The sequence below is a fragment of the Brassica napus genome, chromosome C7, assembly GCF_020379485.1.
Source record: "Brassica napus cultivar Da-Ae chromosome C7, Da-Ae, whole genome shotgun sequence".
Taxonomy (NCBI): domain Eukaryota; kingdom Viridiplantae; phylum Streptophyta; class Magnoliopsida; order Brassicales; family Brassicaceae; genus Brassica; species Brassica napus.
In genome coordinates this window covers 7,773,826-7,796,933 of record NC_063450.1, presented here as the reverse complement: position 1 = coordinate 7,796,933, position 23,108 = coordinate 7,773,826, and the positions used below count along the sequence as shown (strand labels likewise).

Genomic DNA, 23,108 nt, shown 5'->3' with positions numbered 1-23,108 from the left:
TTATAATGGGCTCTTCAAAGTATGAAGGATCTGGGTTATCAAAAGGTGGTCATTGGGTATGACCTTCACGATCTAATGAATGCCGTGAAGAAACCATGAATAGGAGGTTTGTGTTCACAATTCGGTGCAGTGGTGTTCGAAATTGAGTCGTCATCATCAAATCGCATCGCACAAAAATTACAAAGAGTGTTCTTAAAGATGGTCAGATAAATTTTATTTTTCGCTCGTAAATTTTTATTTTAAGGTTGAACGTTTAAATGTTTCTCTTGTTGTATCAAACTTACTACTTCCTATTTGGATATAACCATTGGAGACGTTAAAAAAATATAGATTTTTGGATATCTATTTGAGTTATGTTTTCGGGGTTTTTCAAATTTAAATTTATTCGTGTTCGGTTTTCTAGTATTTTTTTTTTTGTCTGGTTAATTATGCTATTACAAATTATAAGAAATATTACATACACGATATTACAGCCGACAATTTTACTTGTCTTTAGAAGATTCACGCCAGACTGCATCACCCTGAGTAGCCCTATGAAATCCATTCCTGACGGTATTCTTTGCGCCTTGCCGAAGATCTCTCGTTACGGGCCCATAATATAGTTCTCTGTTTCGTAAAGTGCTCAACACGCCGTCGTATTATTTTCAACTACAACATCATCGTTAGGTTTTTCTTGTGCCTCTCTCTCTCTCTCTCTGCTAAACCCTCCCTTGTCCTCTGTCTCTGCTACGAACCAGAGAGCTCAACAATGGCGTCGATTCTCGCAAAGAACCAGAAGAAGAAACAGAACTACACCTTGAAAGAGCTCAAGTCACTAGGCAGCGACCTACTCTCATCTCGAGCTCACATCAACAACCTCCCTCTCCTTCTCTCCTTCATCTCCGCCGCAGTTCGTGGTGGAATCCCTCCTCTCACTCCAGTCCTTCTTCACTCCTCTTCTCTCCCAGCTTCCCTCGACTTCTTCTTCTTCAACGAAACGACCTCGTTCCGAAGAAGACGACGATGATACTTCAAACAAGAAGACAGATGAAGACCCTGAAGTCATATTCAAAGCTTGGCTAAGATCGAAGTTTGACGAGTTCGTGAAGCTTCTACTCGATGTTCTTGTCTCTCAACAGTCAGAAGACACTCTAAGGGTAACTCTCCTGTCTTCTCTCTGTTTTTGCATCGTCGTTTCATGTAGCCTTAACGATGATGATGATGTTTGTTTTTAGGATATAGTTTTGGGCACATTAATGGAGTTTGTAAAGCTTCTGAATGCGGGAAGGTTTCACTCTTCCATCTTCCACAGAATACTTAATGCTATTGTAAGTTTATTTTATGAAAATATTCTGTTCTTTGGCTCATTCATTATTTTGCAGTGCTTTGATACTAGCTTTTACTATTGTCTCTCTGTAGATTCACTCTGCAGTTGATATTGACGTGTTCTTGGATATGCTTACCTCAAAGTACTTCAATATGTTGTTTGATAACCTTTTTGTTTTACATGTATTCATGTTATTGTTTGTATGCTCATTTGGGATTTGACTCTGAATATCGATTTGTGCTACAGCTATTTTACATAAATCAGCATGGAGAAGTTTGTGAAAACACTTGAAGCATCATCAGTTGTGTCTGGTGCGCTTGTTTGTCCTTTCTTTATTGACAACAAATTTCTTTCAGTTTTATGTGTATCTCTGATGTGGTTTTGGCCTTTTGTAGCTGATAGAACCGTGATAGAACATAGTGAGACTGAGAATGAATCAAAAGACAGGTTAGTCTCAGTAAAATTTCAATTCTTTCGTTGTACAGCTTGTATTTGCTGCTCGTTTCTTCCAGACTGTTCGAGTGTGACTATTACTATGCTGTTTTTTTTTTTTTTTTTTTTTTGTTATTGTGTTGGTGATTATTTGGAACTTTTTTTTTGAATTGTAGCCTCGAATTCTCTATTCGCAAGATCTATCAAGTTTTATCTCGAATTCCACCACCTCAGAAACAAGCTGAAAAGTCCGACCACGAGATGTGGAGTGTTTCAGGTGACTGTTTCACTTGAAATTTTGGTTTAAAGGACGCCATCTCTTTTAAGATTTACTAATAAAGGTCATGTGTATTATCAGATGAAAGTAGTAGTAGTGAGAAACCGAAAGATAAGAAGAAAAAGAATAAAGATCAAGACAGCAGTGTGAGTTTCCATTTGCTAAAACGTACTGTATCCGTGAATAGTTTTGCTTCCTACGATGCAATTGCTCACTTTTGCTTCTTATTTTATTGTGTAGCTTATATCTCCGACTACAATTGCCAAGCGGATGAAGCTGAAGTTCACAAAAGCATGGATCTCATTTCTCAGACTGCCACTTCCCCTTGACGTTTACAAGGAGGTTAGCTGCTTTACTTTCACAACTAACCCTTTCTTTGGAATTTGGTTAACTTAACAATATGATGATCAGGTTCTTGCTAGTATTCACCAGACAGTCATTCCCCATCTGTCTAATCCTGCAATGTTATGGTGAGCATATATACCAAAGCTTTTATCGTTTTGTATATTTGTTTCCTTTGATAATCGCTTATATATCTTTTACAATACTTGTTAACTTGCAGCGACTTCCTAAAAAAGTCATATGATATCGGGGGAGTTGTCAGTGTGATGGCTCTAAGCAGCCTTTTCATCCTCATGACGGAACACGGTTTGGAATATCCCAACTTTTATGAAAAGCTCTATTATGCGTTACTGGTCCCTTCGGTCTTTGTGGCTAAGCACCGAGCAAGATTTCTTCAGGTATTTCGAATCCAAGTGATCAATGAATTACTAATTTATAATCCGTCATCGTTCCCTCTATATCTGAAACGCTTTCTGCAGCTTCTTGATGCTTGCCTTAGGTCATTATTGCTTCCAGCATATCTGGCAGCTTCATTCGCAAAGAAACTAAGCAGATTGTCACTTTCTGTTCCTCCTTCGGGATCGTTGGTCATTACGGCTCTAATCTACAATCAACCATCTTGTGCATCAGGTATAGCCTTCGTGAGTGCTTGAAAATGCAACAAAAATCATGTTTATAAAAGCATGGTAATTTTTGTGCAGGAAACAGTTGAAACCGCCAACGAAGCCAATTCAGAGGCTGACCGAACCCAATGAGTGCCGACCAAAGACCAACAAAAATCTTGGTATTGACTATTTCAACAACCAGGAAAGTGATCTCAAGAAAACTGGTGCCATGAGTAAGTATTTTGACTTTCCCAGTGATGTAGAAGCATATCCAACAGTAATATCTATGCTGCTGTGTATTTCTAGATTTGTACTTTCTTATTGGTGGCACTGTATTTCTCTAGATTCATGCAAAAATTGAAGTTCTGATAGCGAGGGTGTTGTTTTGCTTCCTTGTGAGACAACTTCACAAGAGAACTGATGATATTCATTACTTGTTAACAGGGAGTTCCCTTTGGGAGATTGACACTTTGCGTCACCATTACTGCCCACCAGTCTCAAGGTATATTTCACTCCACCAGACCATAATATCCAAAAAGAATGAAGTTCTTTTGTTTCATACATTTTGTAATCTCCTTGATATCTCTCTGTTTTCTTGTGTAGGTTTGTTTCATCGCTGGAAACTGATCTAACCGTCAGAGCGAAAACCACCGAAATGAAAATAGAAGATTTCAGCTCTGGTTCATATGCCACCATCTTCGGAGACGAGGTAATGTAGCTTTATGGCTCTTATGCATCAACTCCTTGTTGTAATTAGTGGTGCGAAACCAAGTACCATTAGACAAACTGACTGTGGGGACATACTATATTTAAAAATGGCAGATTCGGATGAGGGTAAAACAAGTTCCATTAGCCTTCTACAAAGCGGTTCCAACATCTCTGTTTGAGGATTCAGATTTTCCAGGGTGGACATTCACCATTTCTCAAGAGGAGGGAAAATGCTGAGTGATTTCTAAAGAGTAGCCAACTCATGAGCTAAAAAAACACTGCAGGTATTAGAAGATTTGTGATACCAAGTTTTGTAGTTTGGATCGTTCAGATATAGTTTTTTTTTTTTTTTGGTTTTGATACTGAATGTGTTTTTAGGCGTACACCCACACAATAGACCATACATTTGTCTCTGGTCGATTTGTCACTCGTGGAATACTTTTAAGTTCACTAATCGCAGTGCGTTTTAGTGGATATTCCATACAAACATTGCATTTGTGGTGGTCTCGTCCTAATAAAATTCCATACAAACATTGCATTTGTGGTGGTCTCGTCCTAATAAAATTCTTATCCTTCATCATTTCATTCTTTTCATCGTGCATTGGTTTGTTCAATTAGGTACTCACAACACCCATTTTGTATCATGAGGTTTCACAGTGCTGCTTATAGTTATCTCCTTTTAATATGAGATCATCATGCCAACTAAAAAAAAGCCTAGTATACTATTATCTACCGATAGATAATCAAATAAAAATATTTTGTATTAAGAAGAAAAATAAAATAAAAAACATTTTCTTAATCATCTACTCTTAAGTTCTTCTACTCATCTTCAGGTGTTTTCGGATTTGGAAAAGAAAGTGGTCCACTTTCACAATTTCAGTGTTTTGTCACTTTCTTTATTCCAAAATGGAGATCTTCGTTTCGGTGACCACTTGTTGTTGTTGGCCATGTCATTTCCCACGTTTTATCCTAAGCTGTGCCTCCTCCATAGATTCTGTTTGTTAGTAATACAAAAATTTCAAATCCCACTAAGAAAAGTTTGTTCCTTTCTCAAATCTCCAACTATTTATATTCACTTTTTTATTGAACAAGCCTCTTTAACTTTCTTCTTCTTCTTCTTCTTCTTTTCCCCCTTTCTTGTCATTTCCTTTTATCTTGCTTGTTCCTCATGTCTTAATATATAACTCTATATCCCTTTTCAGCCATTATTATTCTTAGCTTTTATTTTTCAACGCCCTCATGATATCTTTCTTTTTATTTGTTTATTTAAAGCATTATTTAGTTTTGGGGTTTGGCATCATCTCTGCCTCTAACTCATCTCCACCGTCTTAACCTCTCGTGACACTTTTTCAGTTCCCTTTCTCACTGTTCAAACTGAAACCTACTTGCTTTGCTTCTGTCCCTCTGAAAAACTTGTTTGGGGTTTAGCTCAAGTTCTCGTTTTTTGTTGATCAGTATTAAAGAACCAAGCAATGAATTGTGTTCTGTTGGGCTTCATAGTTCTTGGTGCTTTTCTTGGTTTACTTTCAGAGGGAGCTTCTACGTCTAGGCCTCGTGTTATTAAAGTAGGTGCTATATTCGGTTTAAACACCATGTACGGCCAAACTGCAAGTCTTGCTTTCAAAGCTGCTGAGGAAGATGTCAACTCTGATCTTAGCTTCCTCGGTGGATCAAAGCTCCGTATTATGATCATTGATGCTCAACGCAGTGGTTTCCTCAGCATCATGGGAGGTTAGAACTGAAAAAGCTCAAAATCTTGTTTTCACTGTATCCATATTGTCAGGATAAATAGACCAAGTCCACTTATATATATCCAAGTCTCACATCGAATATTAGACCAAAAAAATCCAATATATATATGTTCTAATTCCACTTAGACAAATTTGTGAGAGCTTAGGTTCAAAACGAACAATATCATAGTAAGCGAGGGTTGGAACATATTTGGCTTTAGTAGAGCGTCGGCCCAGAAGGGCATCTGGTCCATCACATCACATATTTGCTTGATTGCTTCTGGTAAACTTACTTCAGTTATCCTATTGTTGTTGCAGCATTGCAGTTCATGGAGACTGATGTAGTGGCTATAATTGGTCCACAGACATCAATCATGGCTCATGTCCTGTCTCATCTTGCTAACGAGCTTACTGTTCCTATGTTGTCATTCACGGCTCTTGACCCTACCCTCTCTCCACTCCAGTTCCCTTTCTTTGTCCAAACAGCACCTAACGATCTGTTCCTGATGCGGGCCATTGCTGAGATGATCACATACTACGGCTGGTCAGACGTAGTGGCGTTATATAACGATGATGACAACAGCAGAAACGGTGTTACCGCTTTAGGCGATGAGCTTGAAGAGAGGCGTTGTAAGATTTCTTACAAGGCGGTGCTTCCACTGGACGTTGTGATTACTAGTCCAGCTGAGATCATAGAGGAGCTGACTAAGATCCGAGGAATGGAGTCTCGGATAATCGTTGTGAACACTTTCCCAAATACAGGGAAAATGATCTTTGAAGAAGCAGAGAGACTTGGGATGATGGAGAAAGGCTATGTTTGGATAGCTACAACTTGGCTGTCTTCTCTAGTGGACTCAGATTTGCCTCTGGATCTTAAATCTCTCAATGGAGTTCTAACGCTGCGTCTTCACACTCCTGATTCAAGAAAGAAAAGAGACTTTGCGGCACGGTGGAAGAAGAACAAGACTATTGGGTTGAATGTCTATGGTTTGTATGCTTATGATACTGTCTGGATCATTGCACAAGCTGTGAAGTCATTTCTGGAAGCTGGAGGTAATCTAACCTTCTCTCATGATGCAAAGTTAAGCAACCTCAAAGGCGAAGCGTTGAATCTAAGTGCCTTGAGCAGATTTGATGAAGGACCACAACTTCTTGATTACATTATGCGTACAAAGATGTCTGGTCTAACAGGTCCGGTTCAGTTTCATCGAGACAGGTCAATGGCACAGCCTTCATATGATATTATCAATGTGGTCGATGGCGGTTTTCGCCAAATAGGTTACTGGTCTAACCATTCTGGTCTTTCTACTGTGCCACCTGAATCATTTTATAACAAACCATCTAACCGTTCTAGCTCAAACCAGCATCTGAACTCTGTAACTTGGCCTGGAGGGACATCGGTTACGCCTCGTGGATGGGTTTTTCCTAACAACGGGAAGCTGTTGAGGATCGGTGTTCCGAATAGAGCAAGCTTCAAGGACTTTGTGTCAAGAGTCAACGGAAGCAGCAACCACAAAGTGCAAGGGTATTGCATTGATGTGTTTGAAGCTGCGGTGAAACTGCTTTCTTATCCGGTTCCTCACGAGTTCATCTTCTTTGGAGACGGTCTCCAGAATCCAAACTACAATGATCTTGTCAACAAGGTCGCCATTGGAGTTGGCTTCGATGCTGCTGTAGGAGATATAGCCATTGTCACAAAACGAACAAGGATTGTGGATTATACTCAGCCTTACATTGAGTCAGGACTTGTCGTGGTTGCTCCTGTCACAGCACTTAATGAAAATCCTTGGGCCTTCTTACGCCCTTTCACTCCTCCTATGTGGGCTGTAACAGCTTCTTTTTTCATGGTCGTTGGAGCTGTGATATGGATTCTTGAACACCGAACAAACGATGAGTTTCGAGGTCCTCCAAGGAGACAAATCATTACCATTCTCTGGTTAGTACACATGAGCCATCTTAACTGTCTACATCATGGTTCTAAAAATCGGTCTAGTCCCGGCAAATCAGTCCTAATTGAAACGATTTTGATGAAGTTCAATTTATATTATTCAAATCCTTTTAAACCATTTTAAGTCGATTTAAACTATTTAAATTAGTTTAAATCAATTTAAATTAGTATCTGTTAAATGAAATAATAATGTTAGTACAAATCCACAAATTTGTATGTTTTTTGTTTTGTATATCTAATTTTAGTAATTCATCAAAATAATTTATAATTAAAACCAAAAACTAGAATATATTATATAAATGTAAAATATATATAAAATAAATCAATAATTTGTTAACGCTTGGTCTCAACTAGGCCCCTAGTAAATCAATAATTTGTTAACCAATCTTCCATTGTGAACATTGGTTTGCATCAATGGAAGATTGCTATAGCTAATGCAAGCTTTAAATCTTTTATTACAATGCAGGTTCACATTCTCGACCATGTTTTTCTCTCACAGTAAGTCTCAAAACTCCCTTCAAGCTTAGTTACTGTGTGAAGTTTTCCTAACATCTTTTATGAAATCAAACTATCAGGAGAGAATACAACGAGCACTCTTGGTCGCATGGTGCTGCTGATATGGCTTTTTGTGGTTCTAATCATCACATCAAGCTACACTGCGAGTCTGACATCGATGCTTACAGTGCAACAGCTAAATTCACCTATAAAAGGAGTAGATACACTCATCAGCAGCAGTGGTCGTATTGGCTTCCAGGTTGGTTCATTTGCTGAAAACTACATGATTGATGAGCTCAACATCGCCAGATCAAGACTTGTGGCTCTCGGCTCTCCTCAAGAATACGCTACTGCGCTTCAGAATGGTACTGTTTCTGCCATTGTGGATGAACGTCCTTATGTTGATCTCTTCCTCTCGGATTACTGCAAGTTTGCCATCAGAGGTCAAGAGTTCACCAGATGTGGTTGGGGATTTGTGAGTCCATCTTCTGACGTTCTTCTTTCTTTACTGTGCATGTTTGAACATAATCTGATCTTGCTTCTCTGTTTAAAAGGCATTCCCAAGAGACTCCCCTTTAGCAGTGGACATGTCAACAGCAATTCTTGGTCTATCTGAAACTGGGGAGCTTCAGAGGATCCATGACAGATGGCTTTCCAAATCTAACTGCAGCAGCCCGCACGGGTCTCAGTCAGGTGACTCCGAACAGCTCAACGTGCATAGCTTCTGGGGGATGTTCCTTGTCTGTGGTATCGCTTGTCTTGTAGCTCTCTTTATCCACTTTGTCAAGGTAGTCCGCAACTTCCTCAAACACAAGCCAGAAGAAGAAGAAAAGGATATACCTTCACCAGAGAGTTCTCGTTTGAAAAAGCTGCAGACTTTTCTAGCTTATATTGACGAAAAGGAAGAGGAATCCAAGAGAAGGTTTAAGCGCAAACGAAGCAGTCTTTCTATGAATGCAAATAGTAGTATCTCATCTAGACAAATATGAAATAAACATAACGTGTTCTTTGTTCATCTGTACATTTTAACACACCTCATTTGTAAGCAAAATTGGATTTTGTCATAGATGCAGATTTGGATAAAGAATAATACATTTACCAATCATCCAAGCTAAAGCATAAACTTTTAACTTCAGAACTACTTGTAAGTTGCAAGACAGAAGTGGATTACAAGCTTTTCCGGTTCGGTTTAGAGGTGTTGTGGCTAAACTCAAACATTGATTCAGTGGTCAGGTGGGAATGGAAAATGAGGGGATATAATTCTGATCTCACTCCACTAATCAGCTTTACTGGTTTCATTACTTGTAAGTTGAATTTCAACAAGTTTTGTTGTTGTTGGTCAATCTATTTATAATAGGAATCCCATTTAATATTAAAAATTGTGTCTTTTCATATAAATACTGATATTAATTTGATTTTTTTCTTTCTAAAAGTAGTTATAATATCTTCATAAGTGAGTTGTGTCTTTTCATAAAAACTGAGATTAGTTTTGTTTCTCCAACATGTAACTATTGGAAAAGTTCTAAAATATAATTAAAATATCCCAATCAATAAGTTTATTTGTACAATTATTAGTTTTAAAAGTTGTGTCTTCTCATTATAAAAGACATTTTTTTTTAAAAAAAACTGTTAAAATATTCCAATAAGTGCCTCTTCTATAATTATGTATTTTTTTCAAATATAATAAAGTGTATTTTGTCATGATGTGTCTATTCATAATATTTTGTAAATGTAATATTTTAAAATACCTATCTCAAATCTAAAAGTTGTGACTTTCGTATAGATCTTTGAAAATCTATAAATATTTTATCTCAATAAATTTCTCATTGTAATTTTTTCACAAATTTATTAAAACGGCGAAGAAAAAAACTGTGTACAGTTTACATGCTTATAAATTCTTAAATGATATTCAAATGAAACATTGTCAACAACAGATATTAGGTAAGATCATTCGAATTTGGATAGTAAAAAGTCCTAAATGAAAGAATAAAATTATCAATCTTAATTTCTTCTACTAGATTAAAATGTATGTTTTTTTTTTGCAGAACTGCATTTCTATTTATGTATGTTCCATGAACACATAATCCATGTCTTATATATTCATGCTTTTAGATTATATTAAACAAATTATTATGACTATGTTATTATAAATATCTAAAAATATTCTGATAATTCGGTTTGTTGTGTAATTTACTTATTTTAGAATATTACATATTTTAAAAAATTAATATATGGTTTTCAATTATTTTTTGTTTATATTATCATGTCTTGGAGTGGATTTTTTTGTCTGATTCGGTTTTGTTTATTCGGGTTTCAGATAAAATGTTCGGGTCTATTTAGACAATTTTATTTATCAATAGATCAGTATTATTATTTTTAAAAAAGTAATATACCAGTATTAAGAAAATGTAAACCATGAATAAATATCTTTATATATCCACATCTTAATTTATGCATGCGTTTGATATATGTGCTATTTGTTAATTGAATCTCTAATTACACATAAATGGGAATGATTGTTGGAGATTTAAGTGATTTTTTAAAACACTTAAGCGAACTATTATAGTTGTTTAGATGAACAATTGAAAATGATTAAATGAAACATTACAATTGTTGGTGATTGCATTTTAATTTTAAACACTAAACCAATAGAATCTGCATCTAAAAATGTTTAAATACAAAAATAGTGGGATTAACTTAAAATTTTTCCACTCAAGAATCTAGTTTTCTGAATCAGGAATTATTGATGAGTCATAACCTTCAATATCAGAGGCAGAGATGTTCAAAACTCAATTATATGAATTTGAGTCTATGAGCGTTATAACTATACCAAGTTACCAAAGTAATGTCGGGAGGAAAAAATATATAAAATAGTTGTAGTTGATATTTGATCATATATCGATACAAAAATTCTTATAATTTTGGTTCCATCTTTCTTTATATTGGGATTAATATATAATACAAAGTTTAGCTTTTCATTATTTGATATATACATATGAATAACACATGTTGACTCAAAGTGAATAGAACGAAATAAAAGCCCAAAAGCCTATTAAAGAATAAATGATTAAATAAAATCTTATTTTTTTCTAAAATTAAAGGGATTCAATTGCTAGACTTCCGAATATATACAAAATCTTACTATATGAAAAAATATGTTAGACTTCACAATATATACAAATCTTCATAGAATGAAGACGTAATTTTCTTTCCCTAACTCAACTTTTGTATAACATACCACCAACAAACAGTTAATTATTAATTAATTAGTAAAGACATAGCCAACATGCAGTAAATTATAAAAAAACTATGGTGAGTGATGGGAGGAATAGTCCATATATGAATTTTTAAATGGTTTCTATTAAGAAGTGGTTTAATGGTCAAGCTATTGAAAATATATAACTTCTTATTATGAAAAGTTTCAATAGTTAAGTTTATGAAACAACACAACTTTTTAAGCATAGAACATGTCTTTTGTTTAAGTGAATTTATGATTTCGGACTCATGATATTAAATGAAACAGTATCCGTTAGACTAAAGATTAGATATAAACTTCATCGTTATATTTAGAAAGATGATTGAATGTGAGAAGCTCCACACGAAAAATAAATTAAGAAATTAGTTTGTTGGGGAGATAGAAAAAGAGAGAAAATGAGACGGCTTGAGAGCAGTGCCGTGCGAGTACTTTAGGAGGCCTAAGGTAAAAAAAAAAACTAAAAGCATTTATTCTACATACAGAAATTTTATAAAATAAAACATATCAAAAATCATATAAAACCATCGTTGAGGAAACAACTGTAGATACTATGACCGAGGTTCGAACTTACGTTGACACCCTCCTACAAAGACTCTTTAACCACTATACTATAAATGAATTACTGAGAGAAGGAGCCATAAAATTTATATATTATTTGGGGGTCTAAGACAAATGCCTTTTTCACTACACCATAGGCATGACTGTGCTTGAGAGTATAAGTGCAGAGAAGTAGTAGATAGATTCAATGGAAAGAAGAACAATGATAGAGATTGAATGGAAGGAAAAACAATGAAATTTTTTTTATGGAAGTAAGAACAATGATATGATAAGAGATAAAAAAAAACTAATTATAAATTTTCACAAGTTCATGTTATAAAAATCTTTCATATATAAAATTCTGAAAATGTATGTTTGTTATTCTAGATGGGTTGTGTTGTTTGAGAAGGAAACGATTCAGCAAAGAGTTACCCAATACTATGTTCTAGATGATATATGTCACTTAAAGCAAGATAATTTTATATACCCTAGATCATTTAATCATACATATCTGGGCGTTGGAGTATAATATTTTCTATAAAAAAAGATGTAAGCAGAAAATACAATATTTTTTTTATTTAAAGATTTTTTTTTAACATGTTAACATATTCAACTTGTTAATTTTGAAAGGATTCAATGAGAGGGTTCAATGGTTAATTTTTTGAAAAGACACAACTCATTAAGGAATAAAAATGTCTCTACTTAAGTGATTGAATTTTATAAGGTTCTTGTTGTGAAATGGTTCAATGGCTAAGCTTTTGAAAATATACAACCTTTCGGTTATGAAGCATGTTCAATTAAATGGTTCAATGTAAAGTTGCAGAAAAGATGCAACTCTTTAATGATGAACACGTCTCTTGTTTAAGTGAAACTATGATGTTATATTCAGGTTTAAAAAAAATATTAACACCCTTAATTGTTGTAGCAGCAACTGAAATACTATGAAATAAATAATGGAATTTTATGCTTCTATCAATTATATTGTAGAAATATAGTTATAATAAGTGGAGCCACTTGATTCAAAAGGCCACACTACTATTTTAATATTAGTGGGATTAACTTACAAAATTTCTAATACACACATTAACATTAAAAATTAAACCAATAGAATTTGCGTTTAGAAATGTTTAAATATATAAATAGTGGGATTAACTTAAAAGTTTTCCACTCAACAATCTAGTTTTCTGAATCAGGAATTATTGATGAGCCCTAACCTTCAATATCAGAGGTAGAGATGTTCAAAACTCAATTATACGAATTTGAGTCTAGGAGCGGTTACAACTATACCAAGTTACAAAAGTAATGTTGGGAGGGAAAATATATAAAATAGTTGTAGTTGGTATTTGATGATATATAAATACAAAAATTCTTCTTATTATTTTGGTTCTGTCTTTCTTTTTATTGGGATTAATATTTAATACAGATTTTAGTTTTCCAATATTTGATATATCATATAGATAACACATGGTGACAAAGTGAAATAGAACCAAATAAAATCCCACATACCCTTAAAAGAGAAATGATTAAGTAAACTCTTATTTCTCTTATAAAATAAAAAATATTGAATTGTTAAACTTTCAAATATATTCAAAATCTTAATATATTAAAACATATGATAGACTTCCAGATATATAAATCTTCATGGAATGAAGATGTAATTTTCTTTCTCTAACTCTACATTTGTATAACATTCCCACAACAAACAGTTTATTATCAATTAATTAGTAAAGCCATAGCCAACATGTAGTAAATTATAAAAAAACAATTATGGTGAGTAAAGGGAGAAAGATTTCATATATAAAATTTTAAATGGTTTCTATTATGAAAGGGTTAAATGGTTAAGCTATTGAAAATATATAAATTTTTATATTGAAAAGTTTCCATAGTTAAGTTTATATATAAAACAACACAACTTTTTAAGTAATGAACAAGTCTTTTGTTTAAGTTAATTTATGATGTCATACCCATGATCTAAATAAAACAGTATCCGTTAGACTAATGATTAGATATAAACTTCACCTTTATATTTAGAAAGATGATTTATTGTGAGAAACTCCACACGAAAAATAAATTAAGCAATTACTTTGTTGGGAAGACAGAAAAAGAGAGGGCTTGAGAGTATAAATGCAGAGCATTAGTTGTTCTAGATGATATATGTTATTTAAAGAAAAAAAATTTCATATCTCCTATATCAAACATATCTAAGCATTGGATTATAACTTTTTCCTATAAAAAGACGAATCAGAAAATACAATATATTTTTTTATTTAAAGAGATTTTTTTTTCTAAATTTGTTAACATATAGAACTTGTTAATTTTGAAAGGATTCAATGAGAGGGTTCAATGGTTAATTATTTGAAAAGACACAACTCTTTAATGAATAAACATGTCTCTGCTTAAATGATTGAATTTTATAATGTTCTTATTGTGAAATGGTTCAATGGCTAAGATTTCGGAAATATACAACTTTTCGGTTATGAAACATATTCAATGAAAGGGTTCAATGTTAAGTTTCAGAAAATATGCAACTCTTTAACGAATGAACACGTCTCTTGGTTAAGTGGTGAAACTATGATGTCATATTCAGGTTTCTAAATAAAATTGTATCCATTAGATTAGAGATTAGGAAAATACTCAACTGTTAAATTGAGTTTTTTTGTATAAAAGAAATGACATCAGCGGAAAAAAAAAGAAGTTTGCTATTATATATAGATGACAAAAGTTTACTTTACTCTGTACATATTTAATAATAAATATGCTACATGACAACAATAATCAACATAAGACTGAAAAAACTAACATTTATTATTTTGCAAGCATAAATGGATTAATAAAATTAAATATAAATTAGTTAAATAAATTATGAAAAGTGAGAAAATAATTTTTGTAGTCTATTCTACGAATAAAATTTAAAATTTATATTCAAAATAATATTAATTTGAAACACTAATTCTTATTTATAATGCATTAAATTTATTGAAAATATGAAAATTAAATTAAGTAGTAGATTATGATTGTGTAATTTATGGAAATTAAAAGAGCTTCATATATTTTCGCGAGACATAGATTATTTAACTTTTTCATTCTCTTTTTATCTTTACTTTTTTTTTTCTCATTCTTAACGAGCTCGAGGATTTTTTTAGGTAAAATCTTATTTTGTAATGGTTCTCTTTTTTTTTGTACCTTGCCTAGTAACTATAACAATAAAACATAATCAAATTTCTCATGGAGGAAAAAAAACACAACTTTGTCATGTCATTCAACACACATTGTTCATGCATGCACATGGCCAACCTTGAGCTAAAACTTATGAAGCAAGAACTTTAGGCGCCAAATGATATAATAAGTTTTGGAACAATGATGACAGATGTGTTTCTTTAGTATAGTTGTTTGAAAGCTTAGTAACTTTCTACATGTGGTGGGTTCAATTATCCAAAGGGCTGTTTTTTTAAAATATTTGCTTCATGCGTTATATTCTTCTTGATCGGCATTGTGCATGCATGATCCTTGTTCCTTTCTCCCAAATTCACACTCTGGTTAGGTACCAGTAAAAAATCAAATATAAAAAAAGCTAAAAAAAAATTGGGAAAAAAACAAAAGAAGAAATAGTGAAGAGAATCGCTTTTCACCATTTGTTTGAGTAGCCAAACCATTCACCATTTTGTTTCTCTTGATGATGTCTTGAAAATTAGTTTCTTGTAGACGGTTACTAATATTTGCAATATATGCAATGTTCTTTGGAATTTCAAGATTCCGAGAAACTTTTGTTTTTTTGAATGAATGTAAAATTTATTCAAGCAAGAAAAAAAACTTATTTAAATCAAGTGCATCTGTTTTTGATTATATACTCCTTTCCATAACCATTGAAAAAATAATTCTATCTCCTCCTTATGGTGGGTCTGAAATAAGTCTTGTGCCAAACCAAATTCTCAGCCCCTTCTCCAAATATTCATGGCCCTGTGCTTTTACTGTCAAAAGTTGGAGCCGAATAGTTTTATCAACAAGTTTACTCAACAATCTCGCATCTGTCGGCTCCTCTCCATGCCTCCTTGCATTTCTCTCCCACCATATATTGTGAAGAGCAGCTTGAAAAGAGTATCTTAGGAGGAACATCACCGTAGCTGGATAGGCCAAACCAGATATTATCTCCACTATATCATCCCACACTGCAGTGAATCTCTCCTTTAGAATTCCTTTGACTAGACATTCCTACACAGAAAACGAATATGGGCAGCTGAAAAAGAGATGTTGACAAGTCTCTTGCACTTCATGACAAAGAACACACTCAGTGTTTATCAATGCATTCCAAGCTTGCATTTTATCCCATGTATGCATCCTATTTCTCATTGCAATCCATGTCATAAAGGAGTACTTTGGAGTGGCCTGAGAAAACCACACTCCACGACTCCAAGCACATACTCCTCTTCTTATTCTCAACTGCATCCATGTCTTTTTTGATGAGAATTTAGCCACATATTTATCTTCTGCACTTCTCCACAGAGGGACATCATCCATGTCTTGTATACTCCCACTTCTCAGCTTGTCAATCTCATCCTCTATCTCATTTAAAATTCTCACTCTATGTCTTCTTCATCTATGATTCCTCAGAACATCTGCTACAGTTGCTGTATTCTCTATACCCATGGCAATAAATCCTCGAACACCCATTGCCTCCTTTAAACAACCAAGCTTACACCATGTTTCATACCAAAAAGATGTGTGCTTCCCATTCCCAACCTCCTTTTTAATAAAATCTCTTGCAAGCTCCCTCATTTTTAATAGCTTCTTCCACATCCACGATCCCAAACTTGTATTCAAAGAGGTCGACCAGAAAGATCCCTTCCTTATCAAATAACAGTGGACCCATTTTACCCAAAGCGAAGATCTATACGAAGATAATCTCCATATGAGCTTCAAACAATGGACTTTATTCACTTCTTTAAGAGATCTTATTCCCAAACCACCCTCATTCTTAGGAAAACACAAGTCTTTCCAACTGACCTTCGCTTTTGTAGCTTTTAAGTCTGGTCCTGACCATAAGAAAGCCGCACACAAACGCTCTATCTCCTTTAAACAACTGCTTGGCAATCTGAAAGCTGCTAGCCAGAAGTTTGTTAAGCTCATTACAACAGAGTTGATCAATTGAAGTCGACCAGCGTGTGAGAGAAATCGACCCGTCCAGGAGCTCATCCTCTTCTTTACCTTCTCTACTAAAGGTAAATAATCACTAACGGTCATTCTCCTTGTAAGCAGAAGAAAACCTAAGTATCGAACCGGCAGTTTCCCTGAAGAAAACGGGAAGCTGGTGAGAATATATGATTCCTGCGTCTCCGTAATACCAGTAATATAGAGAGTAGACTTTTCTAAGCTGATCTTTAAACTCGACATTCCTCCAAACTCTTCAAAAATTCTGATAATGCCTTCAATTGATCGCTTAGTTCCATCTGTGAAGACCAATAAGTCATCAGCGAAGCACATATGTGTTAACAGAATATTCTGGCACCGGGGATGATAGCGTATTTCCTTCCTCTCTGCAGCCTTATCAAACATTTGCGACAAAACATTCATGCACACAACAAACAGATAAGGAGACAGAGCACACCCTTTCCTCAATCCTCCTTTGTCTGAAAAAACCCAGCTAACTCCCCATTGACTTGCACAGAGAAGGATGGAGTACACACAAAAAGCTCAATCCAGTGTATAAACTGCTCCGGCATATCAAAAGCTCTCAGTGTATTCAAAAGAAAAGGCCAGTGTACAGAGTCAAAGGCTTTTGCTATATCAATCTTCATTGCACATCTTGGTGATATATCCTCTCTATGATAATCTTTGACTATTGCAGTAGCTAATAGGAGGTTCTCTACCAGCAACCTATCTTTCACAAACGCCGACTGATTATAAGAGATGCATTGAGGGAGTGTACCTTTAAGTCGATTTGCAATGATTTTTGAGATGACTTTGTACAGTACATTACAGCAGGAGATGGGTCTATAGTCTATCATTTCCATTGCTTCATCCTTCTTTGGAATGAGAGCTAGAATTGTAGTGTTTAGACCTTTAGGCAGAAAATCTTTGCTGAAAAAGGAATGCACTACTGTAGTGAAATCTTTTGAGATGATGCACCAAGATGCCTTAAAAAATTCTGCAGTGAATCCATCAGGCCCCGGCGATTTCCCACTTGGCATTTTGAAGAGAACATCTCTGCATCAGTTATCGGTTTAATGAGTTCACTCTTCTCTTCTTCACTACATCGAAACCGGATAATCCTCTGCATTTATTCCACTGATCTCCCTTGTAAACCTTCTGGAACAAAAGCTAAGAACTCCGAAAATAACCGCTCTACTTCTTGCTTAATATCCTCTTGAGAGTTTACCAACTGTCGTAAAGGACATCTGATTTCTCTAATAGCATTTCTTGTCTCCCTTATTTTGACTGCATTGTGGAATACTTTTTTATTCTTATCCCCCACTTGTAGCCAATGGAGTTTTGATCTCTGCTTCAACAATTTTTCCTCAATAGCCGAGAACCTTTGCCATCTCTCTGCTGCTTGTAACTCTCTTTGAATATTAAACTGCGTAGGCTGCTTTAAAGTTTCTTCCTGCTTCTCACATAGTTCCTGATACGCTTCTTTCACTTTCTTCGTTAGATCTCCCAATTTCTTCTTACTAAGCGAACATATCAGCTGTTTAAGGGCTTTTAATGTTTTTGAGAATCGAAAGAGTGCAGAAGTTGATTGAAACAACAGCTGCTTATCCTTCCAGAAATCTCCCACTGCTTGTAGAAATTCTGGCATCTCCGCAACTGCATTTGTGAACTTAAACGGCCTACGTTTCCCAATTGCTTCAGACTTCAAATGAAATCTTCCCCTGAGATGGTCTGAACACCCTCCAGCTTCAAAGACACAGTACGCATGAGATCTCTTATGAAGCCAAGCTTCATTTACCAGTATGCGATCTAGCTTCTTGCATACAATACCTTCATCTCTTCTATTACACCATGTGAATTTAGGACCCAGATAACCCATATCCGTGAAGTGGCAATACTGGACCACACTTTCAAACTCTTTCATACCCGCTGTCATAACCCCTGCTTCTTGGTAACTTGAGAGCTCATCTACCTCCAAAATCTCGTTGAAATCCCCCATTATTATCCACTCTTTGCTTCTAAAGATTGCTGAATCTTGATGAGATCTTATATCCTCCCATAACTCTTTCCTTTGTTCTGCTGTTTTCTCTGCGTACACAAAAGAACAAAAGAACTCTTCTTGCTCTCCCTCCAAAAGAACTGATATTGTAATTATTTGGCTTGACTTGAAAACCGGAGTGACTCGAACTTGAGGACTCCAAAGAACCCAGATCCTCCCTTTCCTACTGAACTCGTAATTATTTACAAACGACCATCCCCTACAGACTTACGAAACAATTGCAGCAGCTTTCCCTTCCTTCACCCTTGTTTCCAGTAAACATCCAAACTGAAACTCTTTATTCCTTATCCAATTTTGGACCACCGTGTGTTTTGATTGTTTTTTGAACCCCCTTATATTCCAAAAAAATCCTGTCATTGGGAAAATTTTTTGGTACCTCTTCTTCCTGTGTTTCCAGGATTCCGTTTTCCATTATCAACTGCATTCACCGTAGGTATGATCCTATGGTTTGTCTTCGAGCTTCTCGGAATAGATGGTCTTAGAGTGGAGCTCTCTCCTTTTTCAACCATGTGTTCACCATCTTCTTTTACCCCTTCTTTCTCCCCTTTTTCCAACTTCTACTTCTTTCATTTCATTCGGCAACTCATGACTCTCCATTACTTTCTCTTCTACATCTTCATTCTGATTCTCCATAGCAATATTCATACTCTATACCATTTCAGGCTTCTCAGTTTCCTCTAGATCACTCAGCAACGAAAATCTAGAAGCTGTTTTAACCTTCTCAAATGTCGTCTCCTTCAGTCTGGGGCTACTACTCTTCCCAGGTGTAATTTGTGACCATTTCTCCTCTATCTGCCCCTCTTCTAGTTCCTCCACTTCCCCATTTTGGATTTGCATATCCAAATTTCTCACTTCAACTTCCTGTGTACTACTCTCTCCTGCACTCTCTACGCTCTCCTTTTGCTCTCCTATAGCAAGTTGTGCTAACTCTTTCGCTTTCTCCTGGACAGTCTCAACATTTCCTCCCTTCTTGTTTATCACACACACCTTCTCTTCATGGCCCCATTTGCTACATGTATTGCAACGCTTCGGTAACTAGGGATAGATAAACTCCACCATGAAAGACTCCCCATTCTTTGTGAAATTAATCTTCTATGGCAGCTCTTTTGTGAGATCCACATTCACAAAGATTTTTGCAATCTTGAAATTTGAGCAAGAAGCTGTTTCTGGATGCAACCTTACTGGAAAACCTGCTGCACTCGCAATGAAACTAAGCCCTTCCCAAGAGAACATGTGCATCGAAACCCTTTTTAGATGAACCCATAGTGGAATTGATTTCACTTCTGGTTTCTCTTCTAACTCATCTAGAACCCATTTAGTGATCACCATAGGAACATTGCCAATGTTCCACATGCATCTTCTAAAGACCTTTGCTCTCACCATAGGGCTTGAGATGCAGAATTTGATTGTTGTTTCATCTATCACCTGAACGTCAATCACCTGCTTTCGATCTCCATTCGACCATATCTTGTTCACTACCGCATGAACCCGCGCTACATGAGGAGCAATATCGAGAAATTTTCCAATCAGATAGTCCTCCCATAACGGATTCGCGTTCTTGATTACCTCTTCCGGTATCTCTACACTCTTTTGACCTTTCGATTCGATGATCTGAAGATCGTATTTCCTCAAGACCTTCCTTTCCTGCGCAACCTCCACCCACGAAACCTTCTTTGAATCTCTTGATTTAATCTCCCCAACTTTTTCAGATCCCTTTCCCAATCCCTCGATCGCCTGAGTCTCATCCGGAAAACCCCCAACCTTCTCCGGTGAGCTTGATCGGTCCGGCGGCTTCGCCAGATCCATCTCCATCGAACCCCAAAATCGTCTTCGAAATAGCCCTCAGAATCGCCTTCTTCAAAACGGTGTGTTTTTTCCACCTTCTTCCCAAGTTGAGGTCATTTCGTTTGATTCCGAGAAACTACGTGTGAACTAACAAAGACAATCATCTAAGTTAGCACAAAAGTGGACAAGCCTTCTAGTTCGAGACAGTTCGGTTTGTATAGCTTTTCGTGGTTAAGCCGTTAACTTCAATGGTTTGAGTAACTAAACCATTCACCATTATTTCTCTTGATGATGTCTTGAAACTAAGTTTTTTGGCAGGCGGATTACTAATGTTTGCGATTCATACACTGTTCCTTGGAATTTCAAGATCCGAGAAACTGGACAAACAAAGACAATTATCCAAGTCAGTATAAATGTGGACAAGCCTTCCAGTCCGGTTCAGTTCGATTTGTAGAGCTTTTCATGGTTAAGCCGTTAACTCCAATGTCGAGATCTAAGACCATCTCCAATGTATTTCTCTATTTTTTCTTCTAAAATAGGGAAACTCTATAATAGAGATGAGTTTGTCTCCAATGTATTCATCTATTTCTTCCTCTAAAAAGGAATATTCTTGATATATTCTTTTCTAATTTTACAAATAGTACATTTTATTTGTAAAATTTGAAAACCAATCCAATTTAAGTGTAACATTCATAAAATTAATATTTTTATAGAAACTATTATGTAAATAAAAAATATGATTATATATTTATATAAACAGTAAATTTTCACTAACAAATATTTATTTTGGTTATAATTATTAAAGTGAAAAATTAAAGGATTATTTTGTAAATAAAAAAATATGCCTCTACTATAGAGAAATGATACTTCTTCCTCTAGATATAGAGATGAAAATACAGAGGTGAGTTGGAGATGCTCTCGTCTCATTCCACTAAAAAAGGCAACCAGCTTTACTGATAAAATAAAAACACATTAGGTTAGGTACTCTCTCTCTCTCTCTCTCTCTGTTACATTTGCTTCATCGATGGCAACACTCTGCTTCCACTCTCCCTCCAAACCCATTTCATATTTCCATCCCAAATCGAAACCCTCTCCACCGTTATTCTCCAAAGTCTCCGTCTTAAGATGCAAAGCCTCCGTACAAACCCTCGTCTCCGTCGAGCCGGAGCCCGTTTTCACCTCCGTCAAGACTTTCGCTCCCGCCACCGTCGCTAATCTAGGCCCAGGCTTCGACTTCTTAGGCTGCGCCGTCGACGGTCTCGGAGACCACGTGACTCTCCGCGTAGATCCCTCCGTTCGCGCCGGCGAGGTCTTAATCTCAGAAATCACCGGAACCACGACGAAACTCAGCACAAACCCTCTCCGAAACTGCGCCGGAATCGCTGCGATTGCGACGATGAAGATGTTAGGGATTAGATCGGTTGGGTTGTCGTTAGATTTGCATAAAGGTCTTCCTTTGGGAAGCGGTTTGGGTTCTAGTGCAGCTAGCGCCGCCGCAGCTGCTGTAGCGGTTAACGAGATCTTCGGTCGGAAGTTAGTTAGAGAAGAATTGGTTTTAGCCGGTTTGGAATCTGAAGCTAAAGTTTCCGGTTACCACGCGGATAACATCGCTCCTGCGATCATGGGAGGGTTTGTTTTGATTAGAAACTACGAACCGCTTGATCTTAAACCGTTGAGGTTCCCTGAGGATAAAGAGCTATTCTTTGTACTAGTGAGCCCTGAGTTCGAAGCTCCTACCAAGAAGATGAGAGCTGCATTGCCTACAGAGATTCCGATGGTTCACCATGTTTGGAACAGTAGCCAAGCGGCTGCTTTAGTCGCGGCTGTGTTGGAAGGAGACGCGGTGATGCTAGGGAAGGCTTTGTCGTCGGATAAAGTTGTGGAGCCGACGAGGGCTCCGTTGATTCCGGGGATGGAGGCTGTGAAGAAGGCTGCTTTGGAAGCTGGGGCGTTTGGATGTACGATTAGTGGAGCTGGACCAACTGCGGTTGCGGTGATTGATGCGGCGGAGAAAGGAGAGGAGATTGGTGAGAGGATGGTGGAGGCTTTTATGAGGGTTGGGAACTTGAAGTCTGTTGCTTGTGTGAAGAAGCTTGATAAGGTTGGTGCTAGGCTTGTTAGTAGCGTCTCCAGGTGATTTTCTGATGTTTTCATGAGATTGGAATAGACTACTTCCTCTGTAAAAGTTACAATCAAAGTTACAGATGGTAATAAAAGATTCCAACTTTTGATCTTTTATTCAGCTGAGTAGAGAGTTATAAAGATGATAGCTAGTTTCAGTGCAAGGAGAGTGAGTGTTCTCCTTTGGCATGCCTATGGTTTCTTCTGAGGCTTTGATTAGAGAGGGCACTGTATTAATGTGGACGTGATTAGACGTTTTGAGGGAATGAAGGTCCAATGGTTTACGGGTTTGTGATTTGAAATAAAACTGTTGTAGCTCTCGTGTATTCTGAATGAATTGATTGTATGGGTTTTGTCAAGTT

General features: G+C 36.1%; 2 protein-coding genes and 1 pseudogene across 3 annotated transcripts; all 3 read left to right on the top strand.

Annotated features, from left to right (window-relative positions):
- The first annotated feature begins 670 nt into the window (after positions 1-670).
- LOC106394686 lies at positions 671-4,250 on the top strand (annotated as a pseudogene).
- Positions 4,251-4,611: 361 nt separating this feature from the next.
- LOC106396945 (glutamate receptor 3.1) lies at positions 4,612-8,948 on the top strand. The gene is made up of 5 exons (XM_013837455.3): positions 4,612-5,401; positions 5,719-7,336; positions 7,815-7,846; positions 7,924-8,318; positions 8,398-8,948. Exons 1-5 carry the CDS (start codon positions 5,143-5,145, stop codon positions 8,830-8,832), a joined length of 2,739 nt encoding a protein of 912 aa, XP_013692909.1. The 5' UTR covers positions 4,612-5,142; the 3' UTR covers positions 8,833-8,948.
- Positions 8,949-21,538: 12,590 nt separating this feature from the next.
- On the top strand, positions 21,539-23,105 carry LOC106396888 (homoserine kinase-like). 2 transcript variants are annotated; one of them, XM_013837393.3, is made up of 2 exons: positions 21,539-22,758; positions 22,869-23,105. In XM_013837393.3, exons 1-2 carry the CDS (start codon positions 21,650-21,652, stop codon positions 22,870-22,872), a joined length of 1,113 nt encoding a protein of 370 aa, XP_013692847.1. In that variant the 5' UTR covers positions 21,539-21,649; the 3' UTR covers positions 22,873-23,105. The 2 variants fall into 2 exon arrangements, with proteins under 2 accessions (XP_013692847.1, XP_048620438.1); XM_048764481.1 differs by having other exon boundaries at positions 21,539-23,105.
- Positions 23,106-23,108: the final 3 nt, after the last annotated feature.